Here is a 13,721-nt window from a genome sequence, read left to right as displayed (position 1 = left end):
GAGAAGCTTATCAACATGAGGCCCTTAGTACTTGTGGCCTGACCCGTCTAAAGAGCCCTCACTGGCTACTGCTGCATCCAAGTGGCCTATTTCAGACTCATGGTATCTCCTTTCACTGTAGGTTGGGGGTGGGTGTTACCTTATGTACAGCACCATCATTAAAAAGACACAAAAAGCATAGAGCCCAAGAAAATCTTAAACTGTAAAACATGTAAACAAGGAATTCTGACCCTGTGCCATAGGGCCTATGGTAAATAAAGAGTAGTGAGCTCTGTAGCAGACATGTAAACCTAATCCCAGAAGGCAGATCTAACATCAGCAGCATCAGCATTGCCGTTCATCTGCAGTAAAGCATGAGGGAGACATGTTCTCTACTACGGAATCCCGACCTGGATGGCAGGTGCGGCTGATAGCGCCTCTGTGAAGCAGACCATGCACATGTCGTCAGCGTCCTGCTTCAGACAGGTGGTGCTTTTGTCACAGCCATGCAAACAGGGTAGGCAGCTCAACTCGTCCTTCACTCCGCCGCATGGGTGGCCACACGGGTGAGTTCGTCTGCACGCCAGCTTGGCGTATTCCTGTGGGAGTAAGGCATGCAGAATGTTTACCTGTTACTGTCATTCACCTATATAACAAAATCCATAAGGACCCGAGTCCACCGTCTCCCGAAAGAAACAACCTTATTAATTATCATGGGAGGATGATGGTTATTGTTTCAAAAAATATAGTGACACTTGGAAAAGCTGAATGTAAAAAACAAAAAGACGAGCAGCAGCCAGATGGATGGACTGAATCACAGCGGCAATGATCACAACACATTACAGCCTAAGGACACAAATGGAGGACAGAACAATCCAGAAGAACTCTATACATAGTTGTGAGAAAAAGTTTGCGAATCTCTTGGAATTATCTGGATTTCAGCATGAATGGTTCCTAAAATGTCACGCGATCTTCATCTAAGTCATAAAAGTAAGCCTTTTTTAACAACGCATATGACATCTTATACTGCCATATCTTTACTGAACAAATGGTTTAAACAATCAAGATCTTTGGTGGAAAACATACGTGAACCGCTAGGAGTTCGAACAATCCCTGATTGAGCAGCCTGATCATTGATTGGAAACACATTAAACATATAGGTAGATCCAGCAGGACCTCACAGGCCACATTCTCAGAAGATGCTTGCCCAGAAATGCTGATCTGTACCTGACAGTCAGCGTCAGAGCACACGCTCCCCACCGCTGACAGCTCCACACTGCTCCTTGTGCCGCAGAATCGACAGGCCTCTGAGCTGCTGGACGCCACCTTACCTACAAAGTAAGAGGCAGTAGATTGCAAAGTAGTTAGACATCACCTTCCACTCAAAGGAGCTTGATTTGAATCTCTCCTCCTGCCAAAGTATTGAATGCATTTACCCTAATGGATACAGTAAAAACTACCCAGCTGTATAAATGAGTAGAATCACTGCAAGTACCTTAACATTGCTTTGGAGAACAGTGTAAGAGGTGAAGGACACACACACACACACACACACACACACACTTTCAGAACCGCTTGTCCCATACGGGGTCGCGGGGAACCGGAGCCTACCCGGTAACACAGGGCGCAAGGTCGGAGAGGGAGGGGACACACCCAGGACGGGACGCCAGTCCGCCGCAAGGCACCCCAAGCGGGACTCGAACCCCAGACCCACTGGAGAGCAGGACCTGGTCCAACCCACCCGCCACTGCACCCCCCCCAAGTAGGTGAAGGACACATGGTTTAATATTGGTTTCTGCAATCAAGTCATCTTATGCAGACAAATAAATGGTTCCACATGGAGTTGGCTGCACAAATTAGGGTAGTATGAAATATTGAGATTAAATCAAAAGGTCAGTAAAATACGTAAATTAATTGTTTTAAAACGCTGGGGACATTACCTGTGTGTTCCCGGAACTCGACCATGACCTTCATGGTTTTGGAGTCAGCCAGAGCCATCAGCCAGAAGAGCTTGATTCTCCCACAGCCTTCATGAAGGTCCACCTTAATGGCCTCCTCTTCCTCCTTGAACACCTTTAAGACCACCCCCCCCCCCAGCCCCCAAGTGTGGACTCAGCAACAACATGAGGGATACTGCTTCACCTGGTTCTCCTTTTTCACTCAGCAGAACACAGTATGTCTCAGAGGTGCTTCAGGGACCAACGGAACACAAAATTTCCCCGGGGGTGTCATACCTGTCTCTGATGTGAACGGGTGCGCCGGTGCAGGTGCAGGAAGCGATCGCAGTCTGTACACAGGTTCCCACACACGCTGCATAAAATGATGGCACTGGTCTCCCCATCATCATGGTTATCGCACAGGGGCTAAATGGGAGGCCACAGTCATGGGTGAACGTTCTGTTTGTAGAATGGATGGCAAAGGGGTCTAAGGCATCCCAATGCCTGCCTTCAGTATTTATTATCTACCTTAAATGCTTTTTTGCATCACGTTAGCTCAACATTGTCCTAGTAAACATAAGCATCCAATAGGAGCTAACTTGATGTGGTGTTCAAATTTTAATTAAAACCTGTGGACACAGTGTCTATTAATACACGGTGATCCCCACCTTTGCCATCAATCCAGAAAACAAATTTAAAGACCATGGTAAGAATGATGGTGGTAACAGCGCTGTGTTCCAGCAGTGCCCTCAGCAGCATCCATGGCGTTTTATCATTATACAGGAGCAGTTTTCAGCAGTTCTTCCATCTTGCCGAGATTCCAAATGCTTATACAGGTGGTCCCCGATTTATGATGGGGTTATGTTCCACGAAATCCATCATAAGTCGAAAATGCATTTAATACACACCTCTGCGTGACAGACTGGGAGATGCAGATCGCTGCCGCTGCCCAGCATCGCAAGAGAGTATTAACTCTGCATATGACTTGCCTGAGAAAAAAATCTAAATTCAAAATCTGAAGTACAGTTTCTACTGAATGTCTATCGCCAGCTCGCCATCGTAAAGTGGAAAAAAACATAAGTCAAACGATCATAAATCGAGGACCACCTGTAGATGTAACGGAACCTGAAATCCCACGATTGCCACAGCTAGGTTTGTTAAGGATGTGCCTGGATGATGTTTTCCTGCATTCCACCCTCTCTGATAGCAGGACATGTCAGTGCCCAAGCTAAAGTACCATCTGTTTCTGCTGCCCGTCCTTGCCATTCCAGTGGCCTGAGGACAGGCGGTCCACATGGTCCTGGTCCAGTACGCACAGCGATGCCAGTGCCAGCCACAGCTGTGGATCCAAAAGAGGTTCAGGGGTCACCGTACTAGATTAAATGAAATAAGACCAATGATGCTGCATCACATATGAAACGATCATATGTGCAGGTGGGTGGCATTACCCTGGTTGTGGCAATGCAATGTGCTGGGGCGCGGTGCTCTTCTTCCACCTTGGTGAGGGCAATTATGGTCTCGGCGATGGCGTTCTTGGTCACACGGGACCAGCCGTCTGACAGGTGACCCTGAGCAAAAGTACCCATCATCCATCTCGCACACATTTGTCCCCAACAAGTGAACTTGTTCCTCGCTGTGGTGGACGATCTTCATTAACCATGCTGTCTTCAGCCAAATGGGGGAAACCACTGATTACCCAGAACTCCCTGCTGCTGTGTTGTCCAGCTTAGTACTTACAGCAGCCATGTCTTTCACCAGCTTGATGATGATCTCTGCAATCTGAGGGGGCATGGAGCCCTTCATCCACCAGTCGCTCTCCCCTTGCCGGGTGTAGCTGGCCAATGGAAGAAAGAGAGAGAGAGAGAGAGAGAGAGAGAGAGAGAGAGAGAGAGAGAGAGAGAGAGAGAGAGAGAGAGAGAGAGAGAGAGAGAGAGAAAATGGGAATGAAAAATAAGCACATAGATATTATCTTCTTTTATTCATGGTTCCAAGACTTGGTAAGGTGAAAGAAAATACACTTTTGCTTTACAAACACTTCTTCCCCATCTCTCCAGTGAACATACTTGGAACCAAAGACCATGGGAAGGGTGACGGTGGTGATCCCCTTCCCGGCAGAGGTGCCAGCGGCGCCCACAATGCCAGCACCCTTGGCCTTGATCTGCACAGTGAGTGCTTTAGCAATGCAGCCCAAGAACAGGTCTGCAATGCCTGTCCTGGTCCAATCTCCCTTCTCCATGGAGTGGATGATGTCACTGATGTCAGCGGGCGGCAGGACCTTCACACCGATGATGTTAGCCAGGCGGGCAGGTGTCACCTCGGGGAGCACTCGTCTGAGCAGGGCAGTCACCTGCAAGGTGTCGGTGCAGAGATCAGTGGGGCGACAGCCCCAGGTGGCTATTACATCAATATCCTTCAAGGGGAACGTCCATGGCTGACCTGTCTCTGCACCCGGGGAGAGGCGGTGTGCAGCAAGGAGAAGAGGTCCTGCAGCAGGGTGGGCTGGTGCGCCAGGTAGCGGCGACCCACGTTGGACCCGCTCAGCGCCAGGACCATGGAAAGCAGCTCGAAGCAGTAGATATCTGATGAAGTGTCCTCCTCGCTGGGCTGAGAGTTGGCATTCTCCCTGCAGGAGATGGCATGCTCCCACTCTTCGCGCACACGTGCCGCCTCTGTGCGGATGGCCTGGACGATGTGGGAGCACACCTGAACACACACACACACACACACACACACACACACACACACACACACACACACACACACAGTAATGGGAAGGGCACCTCACACAACTAAGTGCAACAGGGAAGCAGACAGGAGTGTCAGAGTTGTCTGAAATTGACGCAAAGCTTTTAAATACACAGAAATCCATGGTATGGACAGCGTGGCTTGTGGGCATGTCCACCTGAAGTCGCGTGTGACACGAACCTGTTTGCATACTTTCCCTTTGCTTCGGGTGTGTAGGAGAGAGTGCACAGACCTGTTTCTGCAGGTTGGTCAGCTTGCTCCTGCTGAAAATGATCCCCACCATGTGCTCCTTCAAGTCTGCATCTGATTGCACCTGATGGAAGCGATTAAATACAGGAAAGGGGGGTGAGCGAGAGACAGCAGGCGATTTCCGTCTATTTAACAATCAGACATTTAATGCCTGGGGTTAAACATGGTTTCAGTAGTTACCAAACTATTTGACATATGTTTTTGTCAGTGTGACCACTGCTTGCAGGAATCAAAAGACATTCGGCACTCCGAACATACTGTACGTCAAAGTGGCTGAAATATAACGTGACTGAATTTAAACTCCCGGGTCGGCACTCAGCCTGACTTTGTCCATTCCTTCTGGAGACGACAGCAGGTTCTTCCCCCCTTGTTCCAGGTTGGGCTCTGCATCACCAGAGATAAGCTTCCCAAACACCTAGGGTTTGAAAGAGACCTTATTGCACCCTCTCAACAGATCAGATCCATTCATTCATTCATTCATTCATTATTTTTTTACTACTTGACTTCATTCATTGGACTACTCGTCCAAAGCTGTGCATGGAAACCAGAGCACCCAGAGGAGACCAGTGCAAACATGGAGAGAGAATGCAAACTCCACACGGACTGAGCCAGGTTCGAAACCAAAGCCCAGGAGCTGTGAGGCACCAGTGCTGCCCACTGTGCCATCATGCTGCCCAGACCCACCCAACAGCAAAATACACCTCAAATGCAGAGCCCAGCAAGGTGCATAAAAACACCTTCATAAACTGTGTATCATGCCTTCATATGCTATACATAAACATACATAAATTCTTAAATGCATAACTTTTCATTGCTAAGCAATACTATGAGAAGGTCTACAAAAGAGCATCACAGGATCAGCAGTCCTGATGGACACGTGAACCCACCTGTGATGTAATAAGGCGGAACACACGCAGGGTCTCAACCTCGCAGCTCCTCTGCTGGGCCACGCTGGCTGAGATCTGCCCGGGGATCTTGATGCTCTCGCCCTCCTTCCAGCCCAGAACTCTGATCTGACGCACCCGCAGCGTGTTCTCTGGACCCTTGAGCTCGATCCTGACGAGGCGGGCGCCCCCAACGGGCAGCTCACCGGTAACCCAGCCTGTGTGTCGCGAGTCCAGATCCACCTGCATTCGTACCCAACCCATCCTTGTTTAGCCCTTTTATCCAATGCATATTAAATACCTTGCAACTTGACCAACAAACTTAACCGAAACTTTCAAGGTAAACATAAGAGATGTAAACTTGCTTTTTACATAACTATTCACACATAAAATCTTGACATTTTAAAGACCTCGTACCTGTTTTATTCTGCACAGATCGTCCACAGTCCTCCCACGTAAGAAAGTGACAGACATGACTTTATTCTGCACATGGAAGAGAAAAGACTAATGGTTATTATGCATTATAATACCTAGAGGAGGTGCTGTTAGTATTGTTGGGTATGATTATTATTTATGACTTCATATACAACACAAAATTAGATAATGTACTGAGGACAGCTCAGAGGGAGCTCAGCAAGGAATATTTTTGAGTAACTGAATTAATTATAGTGCCCTCATATATATAATGCTTGTATAAACCCTAAATTTCACAACCTAAAGAGCACAAGGAAGGAAACAGATGAGAAGTATGCTGGTCAAACCTACTCCAGTATCACGGGTGTTGTCCACATGGATGGACACAATGGATGCATTGATGGTCTTCACGCAGTTGATGCAGATGCTCTTAATTTTGTTCTTGTCCTCATCCCCGGATTCCCAGAAAGTCTCGGTGGAGCCGTCAATCAGGCTGCCGATCATGGCCGGCCGGCTAGAGGTCTTGATGTCTACCACGCTGGTCAGATCCTTCAGGCTGGTGACCATACACAGTTCCTGGGAGGATTGCAGCAGTGAAATGCGATGCCCATTCCTTCCCTCGGCTCAATTTGTCCTCACCTGACATACGAGGCAAGAGGCTGATATCCTGGATATTAATTAATTGACTTCCTAAGTGGATTATGGCACAGAGCATCACTGTGGTCTGAAACTGACTGTAGCTTGGATGTGTAGATGTGCACTCAATTGTAAATACATCTCAGTCTCTTGAGACTCAGCCAATTATACTTGTCCACTCCAGTGGACACATGTTTTAAGGGTGTCTCCAAAACTCTACTTGTGAAAATGTTGTGTCTTAACGCACCTGACAAAGGAGGTGATGTGATTTTAAATTACACCACGTTTCAGGAATTGGGCTTGGACAACTTTCTAGAAATCCTAGAAGTATATTGAAAAACATTTTTCTCTGGGTCTCAGGAGGTTAAAAGGTAGTTTTCTTGCAGGGAATCATCTGGATGCAGTGTTGTGTCAAATCATGAATTAGTTAGAACTGAAGACAATAATATTAGGACACTACCACCAGACACCTTCTGCTCTACCTGATTGGTGACTTCATAGGTGGACTGCATGCTGATGCTGAAGCTCTCCTCGCTGTCCCCATCGTCCGACTTGGACAGTATGTTGTTAATGTGATGGAAGACATTGCTCTGGTGAAGGAACTGATGGTCCGACTGCTTGAACTTCAGACTCCAGCACCTGAACCAACGAGGTGGCACCAAGTAACTAAGCTGCTTATAGTAATTTACCCATTTATACAGCTGGGTAGTTTTTACAGTATCCATTCAGAAGTACCTTGATCAAATGTATTACAGGAGGAAAAGGTTTCTGAGCCTGAGTCCTGTGGTTATGAAGCAACGAGTCTAAGCAGCTACCTTCTGCTCTGGCACTTAATTTAACAAGTACAGCAAAACATCCATCTGTAAGATACACAGGTCATTTAGGATCACACGTGTGTGCTCCTGGCCCTCCCGCACAACTGGCGCTTTGGATACATCATTCTGTTTTTATAGAGTAGGGAATAATTCTGCATCAGAAACTCTGTTATACAGAAGGTTTCAGGTTCAGATCCCCAGAAGAGAACTGCCACTGCCCTTCACCATACCTCAGAGCCATTTGCTGTAAGGAGCTGCCACTGGGCAGGAACATCATGAGGTCCGAGATGGTTTGAAGTAGGCGGTGGAAGGTATGAAGTAGGGGCTGGGCAGCCTCCCCGGCGACTGCGATGTCAGAGAGCGGATGAACACACACTCCGAGATCCCGCTCCTACAGGAAAAGAATAGAAACCGGATGAGGCACTGCACTTACCACAGATACAATCCCTGCCCCGCAACCTTGGGTCAGGTCACAGCGTCCTAACGTCACCTGTTCAGCTTTCTCCCTGGCAGCCTGCATATCCTCTTCCTCGTCCTCCTCTGGCTCACAAGGCAAGGGCGTCAGGGACGCCACAAAGTGCCACATGACGTCATGTAGTGAGGTCATTTGGATCACATTGCACAAGAGCCAGTTAAAAGCCTAACAAGTAGAGAGATTGTTTCTTCATGGATTGAAACATTATTACCAAGCAATAACAAGTGAACTTCTGTATGGAATTTGAATAACAACTAGTTAAAGACATATGGAAGTTTCCCAGCCACCAGTGGCTCCTGACCTCCATGGCAAACACCCGGCAGGCAGACTTGCGCAGCGCGTGCTTCATGGCTACCTCCAGCCCCTCCAGGTCATGGTGTTGGATGACAAAGGCGAGCACAGGCCACTGGAAGCTGCACCCGCCCTCGCTCATGGAGCCACGCGTGGAGATGAGGCGGGATAGTTCAGGGGAGGGGTGGCGGAGCAGCGAGGAACCCACATCTGGAGCAGGAGGGTGTCGTTACATGTAGGGACATACTTACGCAGTCTCGAGTGCGTCATGATGTCATGTTGGCAATGCGAGGTGGTCTTCATGGGGGGGCTTACCTGCATCTCCACTGTGGACCCTGCGCCTGGGCAGGACTTTAAAGTCGGCTGGCGAGGCCGAGTGCTGCTTCTCATACTCTGATGCAACCACCGAGTAGGATCTGTGGAACCCGGTCCGCTTGGTGGTGTCAGTGTCTATCCTGGGGCTGGACTCCAGATTGCAGAGTAGGGGCAGTGCAGCAGGTGTACATCGAAACATCCGCTGGATATCAAATAAGTGTCAGCTAAACTAACGAATATTAAAAATATTAATAATAATAACCACCTGGGCAGCGTGGACTTTGTGTTGCTCTCCGGCTCATCGAACACAGGGCAGGCATCAGGGGTGACAGAGAGGTTTGACAATGGGACCGGCACGGACCGCAGGTATCGCGTATCATCTGGGAACAGGCCATCATCCTGGTATGCTCCATTGGTCTCCATGTGCTGCCTGACTAGCAGATGACTGGCGTGAGTACACAGAGCAGTGACGCAATGTGACGTCCACCAACAGTCAAGCACCGAGGCTAAAAAGACATTGTTTACCTCTGAGGAAGTAAAGTAATTCTGAAGTACAATGCAATGCCCTACGTAAGAATTAAACATACCGTGCCAACACCTGCAGGTAGAGGCAACCTATCTTTCCAGTCCGTTCCTCAGCCATGTCCTCCCTAAGACCGGCCAGCTGGGCATGGAGGGGCCGCTCGGGGTGGGGGTATGGACAGTTCCATTTCGCAGCACTGTTTAGCGAGAGCAGGAACAAAGCATTGGCCCGGATCACTTGGTGTGCCTCCATGGTGGGTAGTGCCCGTGGGGGCTTCACCGCCAGGGGTTTCTTCTTAGACTGTTTCACCTGCAGGAAGGCGAGTACACAAATACTATATGTAAATATATAGTACCAGTTTAAGTACACTAAACCACACGTTTTTTTTAAAAAAAAAAAAAACTCGAAATGGATGTTTGAGGAACGGAAGTCGAAGAATAAAAATGTCAAATGTTTGAGTCTAACTGTCAAGGCACAGAAAAGGTGAGCGCATGAGTTGTGCCTGGGTGGTTTCCACTGTCCAGTATGGAGGGAGCAGTTTTATGGTCCAGGGCTGCTTAGCTGATGACAGGGCTGTCATTGCACACATCACAGGTACCCCTTTCCTTAAGGATGACGGCTAGTTGGGTAGCCTTTCATTCTTCAGCGAAAGACAAACCCAAAATGCAGTTCAAAGTTTGGTAAGAACTATCTGGCAAAGAAGTAAATGAAGGAGAACTCAAATTAATGTTCTAACGAGTACTGCAGTGTACTCAAACTTTTGACTGGCAATATATATACTGTACCGCCGTCTTCATGACATTTATTTCCCACATTCTATAGTTCCCTTGTAAACAGGGAATGCACCTCCATGAACATTGCAGTTGTACTTCCATGGAGTTGAAATAAAAGAATACCAAAGACTTTTGAAAGAAAAGAGGTATAGAAAGAGGTAAAGAGACAATCAGTTGTACGCAGAATATAAATCAACCATTTTGTCACATATTTAAAATACAAAGCCTTCTGGGAACTTATATGAGCCAGGACCATACCTTCTCCCTGGCAGCAGTCTGCTTCTCCTTCAGATATTTCTCTCTGCATTGGTCACAGATCAGGTACCAGGTGCTTCCGCCAATCCCTCCGTCACCACAGTTACCCGCCCAGCCGCCACAGAAGTGCCCGATGCTGTTGTAGCCCTGACCTCCAGCATAGCGCCCACAACCTGAGTACAACAGAGGGACATTCTGAACCTGTCTAGAACCGGTTGACTGTCACCGTCAACAAAAAACAATTGTAGTCTTTGTCACTATTAAGTTAATGCTATAATAACAGGCCTTTAAAGGCGAGACGGGAACACATTCTTGATATCAGAGGATATCTCACCAGCATGGGCCTGTCTCATATGGTAGGTGACTGGATATGGATGGGATTCTCCACACAGCTCACAGATGGTGTCCTTCTCAGGGCCACCCACAGCTTGCTGGGCCATCTCCCCGATAAGGTTCCCCCTGGGCCGCAGCTCCGCCCTCTCCTTTTTCATCTTTTCCTTCTTGGCCATCCTGTCATCCTTTTCATTCTCCTTCTTCTTGAGGATAACACTGGATCCAGGGCTGGGGAAGATCATGTTCTGTGTGGCCGCCTTGATGGCGGCCATGGAAATGTCCTCCCAGAAGGCCACCAGGTACTGCAGCGTTAGCGGCAAAATGGAATTACCCCTCACTGTAGAATTGCCAGTCACCTCATTGGCTGCAGATTCCATCTTACCATCCTCGCATTTCTCTGGCAAGGGCAGCTCCTTCAGCATGGAGAGTACTTTGTTCTTGTTTAAGCTACCCATCTTGGAGATATTGGGTCCGTGGGGCAAGATGTTGAACATGTTGAGAGACGAGGAGATCTCAAGGGAATGCCGGTTCTTTGCCTTGCCCTCCTTTTTGTCTGTGGCCTGCTGGCTGCTGAGGGAGCTATGGGTGGGACTGTGCTTCTTAGTCAGTTCTGGATAGAATTTCAGGTAGGATGAGCAAGCCATGGCATCATGGACAATTCCCTCATGCCAGAGGAAGGCAGCAAATACAGCCCGAGCACACTCTGCAACAGATGGTGACATCGCTTGCTTTGCAGGCTCTGGTAAGTGCGTATTGTCCCCTTTGAAAAGTGTACCTGACTTGTCATTTTTGGGCTTGATGTGCCTGGAGGTTTTGCGATTGACTTTCGGTGAAGTGCGTGTTTCCAGGTCCTGCTTGGCTGGAGCCTTTCCAGTGCTAAAGTGCGCTTTAGAGAAGCCTTGTTCAGTACCAAGTACCTTAGTGTTCTCATCAATAGTCCCTTGATTGTTACTCAACAAGGAATTTGAGGTGCAGACTTCAACCACCTTGCTGTGAAGGTTTTCTTGCACCATGTGGGATGAAGGCACATGATTTTCTGAGTTTTTTCCCTCTTTGCAATCTTTGGACAGGATTTTTAGCTTGAGTGAGCTGGACTGTCCTCGCAAGGGATCTGTTGGAGAGACCTTCTTCTTCTGCAGTGTCTTAGGATCCAGGTTGTACAAGTTGGACTTTGAGCTTTCACGGAGTGGGTCAAGGCAGACCTTTGAAGATGGACTGAGATCCTGGAGAAAATTTTTGTCATTAGGGGAGGAGTAGCACGGGAAACTTGCACTGGTCAGGCTAGACTTGCCAGAGAAACCCTTATGGTTGGGTGAGGAAGACCAGAAACCAGGAGTTGGCGACTCCTCTTTCAGGTCTGATGTTCGGCCATCCATTTTGAAGGCCTGGAAGGTGTTGTGATTAGGAGAGTGGGAGCGGCTTGGGGAATCAGACCTCAGCTTGGCTGTTTCGGACTTTAAGATCACTGCTTCTCTGGCCATCATGTTCTCGTTGCTCTTAGTCTTGTCTTGATCATACATCCAGCTACCGCAAGCCTCCATTTTTGCTGACTGGTTCACAAGGCGGTGGTTGCCAGTAACGGACATGACACGAGCTGCTGAAGATGTTCCACTGTCACCTACACATCACATGGTAACATAAAATTAAGAAACACATTACCAAAGGATAAGGCTACTAATGCCTTTCTGAGACACTTGTTTGGATAACACCATACATAAATGCAAGAATAATCTAATGCCAAATGAAGCAGGCGAAGAAGAAAGAAAATTAAAATGAGATCTGAAACATTTCCTCATCTAATGATGTACATTTCATTTAGCTGATGCTTTTTTCCAAAGCAATTTACACTGTTAATCTACTTACAATTATTTACCCATTAATACAGTAATTTTCTGCACCACCCCGCCCCCTCCCACTACCTGGTACACATTGCACCCGACCCCCATGATAGACCTTGCAGGTGGTGGGCCCACATGGCCCCCCCACGATGCCTTTTCGGGCTGAGCCCGGCCGGGTTACGTGGGCTGCCCGGCCACCAGGCACTCGCCTAGGAACACTACCCCCAGACCTGGCTCCAGGGGTAGGTATCAGTGACCCTATTCCGGGCAGGGTAAATGTTTTTCTGTTTCCATTTTTCATGGGGGTTTTTTAAACCCAAGTGATATGCCTCCATTAAAGGAGTTAGGGCCTGAAGCTTTCAGGCTGTCAGAGTCCATTTCCCTGGTGAAAGTCACTGAGGTAGTTGGTAAGCTCCACAGTGGCAAAGCACCGGGGGGATGAGATCAGCCCGGAACTGCTTAAGGCCCTGGATGTTGCAGGGCTGTCATGATTGACATGCCTCTGCAATGTTGCATGGACCTCGGGGACAGTGCCTTTAGACTGGCCAACTGAGCTTGTGGTCCCTATTTTTAAGAAAGGGGACCAGAGAGTGTGTACCAACTATCAGGGTATCGCACTTCTCAGCCTCCAGCCAATAGTTGAACCTCAGATTGAAGAGGAACAATGCGGATTCCGCCCTGGCCGTGGAACAGCGGACCAGTTTTTTACCCTCTCACAGATCATTGAAGGGGCATGGGAGTTCGCTAATCCAGTCTACATGTGTTTTGTGGACTTGGAGAAGGCCTTTGACCGTGTTCCCCGGGAAATTCTGTGGGAGGTGCTTAGGGAGTATGGGGTACCGGGGCCACTACTGCGGGCCATTCGGTCTCTGTACGTACGGAGCGAAAGCTGTGTCCGCATATTCGGTATTAAGTCAGGCCTGTTCAGTGTGGGTGTTGGACTCCGCCAAGGTTGTGCCTTGTCTCCATTCCTGATTGTGGTTTTTATGGACAGGATATCAAGGCGCAGTCAAGGCCAGGAGGGAATTCTGTGTGGGAGTCGGAAGGTGACGTCTCTGCTTTTTGCAGATGATGTTGTCCTTTTGGCACCGTCACATAGCTGCCTCCAACACGCACTGGAACGGTTTGCAGCTGAGTGTGAAGCGGTTGGGATGAGGATCAGCACCTCAAAGTCTGAATCCATGGTCCTCTCACGGAAAAGGATGATATGCTCCCTCCAGGTAAGGGGAGAGAATTTGCCCCAGGTGGAGGAGTTCAAG

The 13,721-nt window shown here is 48.5% G+C and overlaps 1 protein-coding gene across 1 annotated transcript in view; it reads right to left on the bottom strand.

Annotated features, from left to right (window-relative positions):
- Positions 1–13,721, bottom strand: part of LOC108929997 (E3 ubiquitin-protein ligase MYCBP2-like) — a 54,154-nt gene that overhangs the window by 2,841 nt on the left and 37,592 nt on the right. Inside the window, 23 exon segments of the mRNA XM_018744974.2 lie at positions 390–578; positions 1,207–1,310; positions 1,920–2,052; positions 2,214–2,342; positions 3,154–3,255; positions 3,365–3,484; positions 3,654–3,750; positions 3,980–4,263; positions 4,353–4,619; positions 4,894–4,974; positions 5,236–5,325; positions 5,798–6,037; positions 6,212–6,277; positions 6,560–6,784; positions 7,327–7,483; positions 7,890–8,050; positions 8,150–8,299; positions 8,436–8,635; positions 8,741–8,886; positions 9,006–9,170; positions 9,328–9,572; positions 10,295–10,464; positions 10,626–12,242. Of these exon segments, the coding sequence (XP_018600490.2) occupies positions 390–578; positions 1,207–1,310; positions 1,920–2,052; positions 2,214–2,342; positions 3,154–3,255; positions 3,365–3,484; positions 3,654–3,750; positions 3,980–4,263; positions 4,353–4,619; positions 4,894–4,974; positions 5,236–5,325; positions 5,798–6,037; positions 6,212–6,277; positions 6,560–6,784; positions 7,327–7,483; positions 7,890–8,050; positions 8,150–8,299; positions 8,436–8,635; positions 8,741–8,886; positions 9,006–9,170; positions 9,328–9,572; positions 10,295–10,464; positions 10,626–12,242 (5,138 nt within the window).

The sequence above is a fragment of the Scleropages formosus genome, chromosome 12 (assembly GCF_900964775.1).
Source record: "Scleropages formosus chromosome 12, fSclFor1.1, whole genome shotgun sequence".
Classification (NCBI taxonomy): Eukaryota; Metazoa; Chordata; class Actinopteri; order Osteoglossiformes; family Osteoglossidae; genus Scleropages; species Scleropages formosus.
The sequence above is the reverse complement of the archived record's forward strand: the minus strand, read 5'-3'. Positions and strand labels throughout refer to the sequence as shown.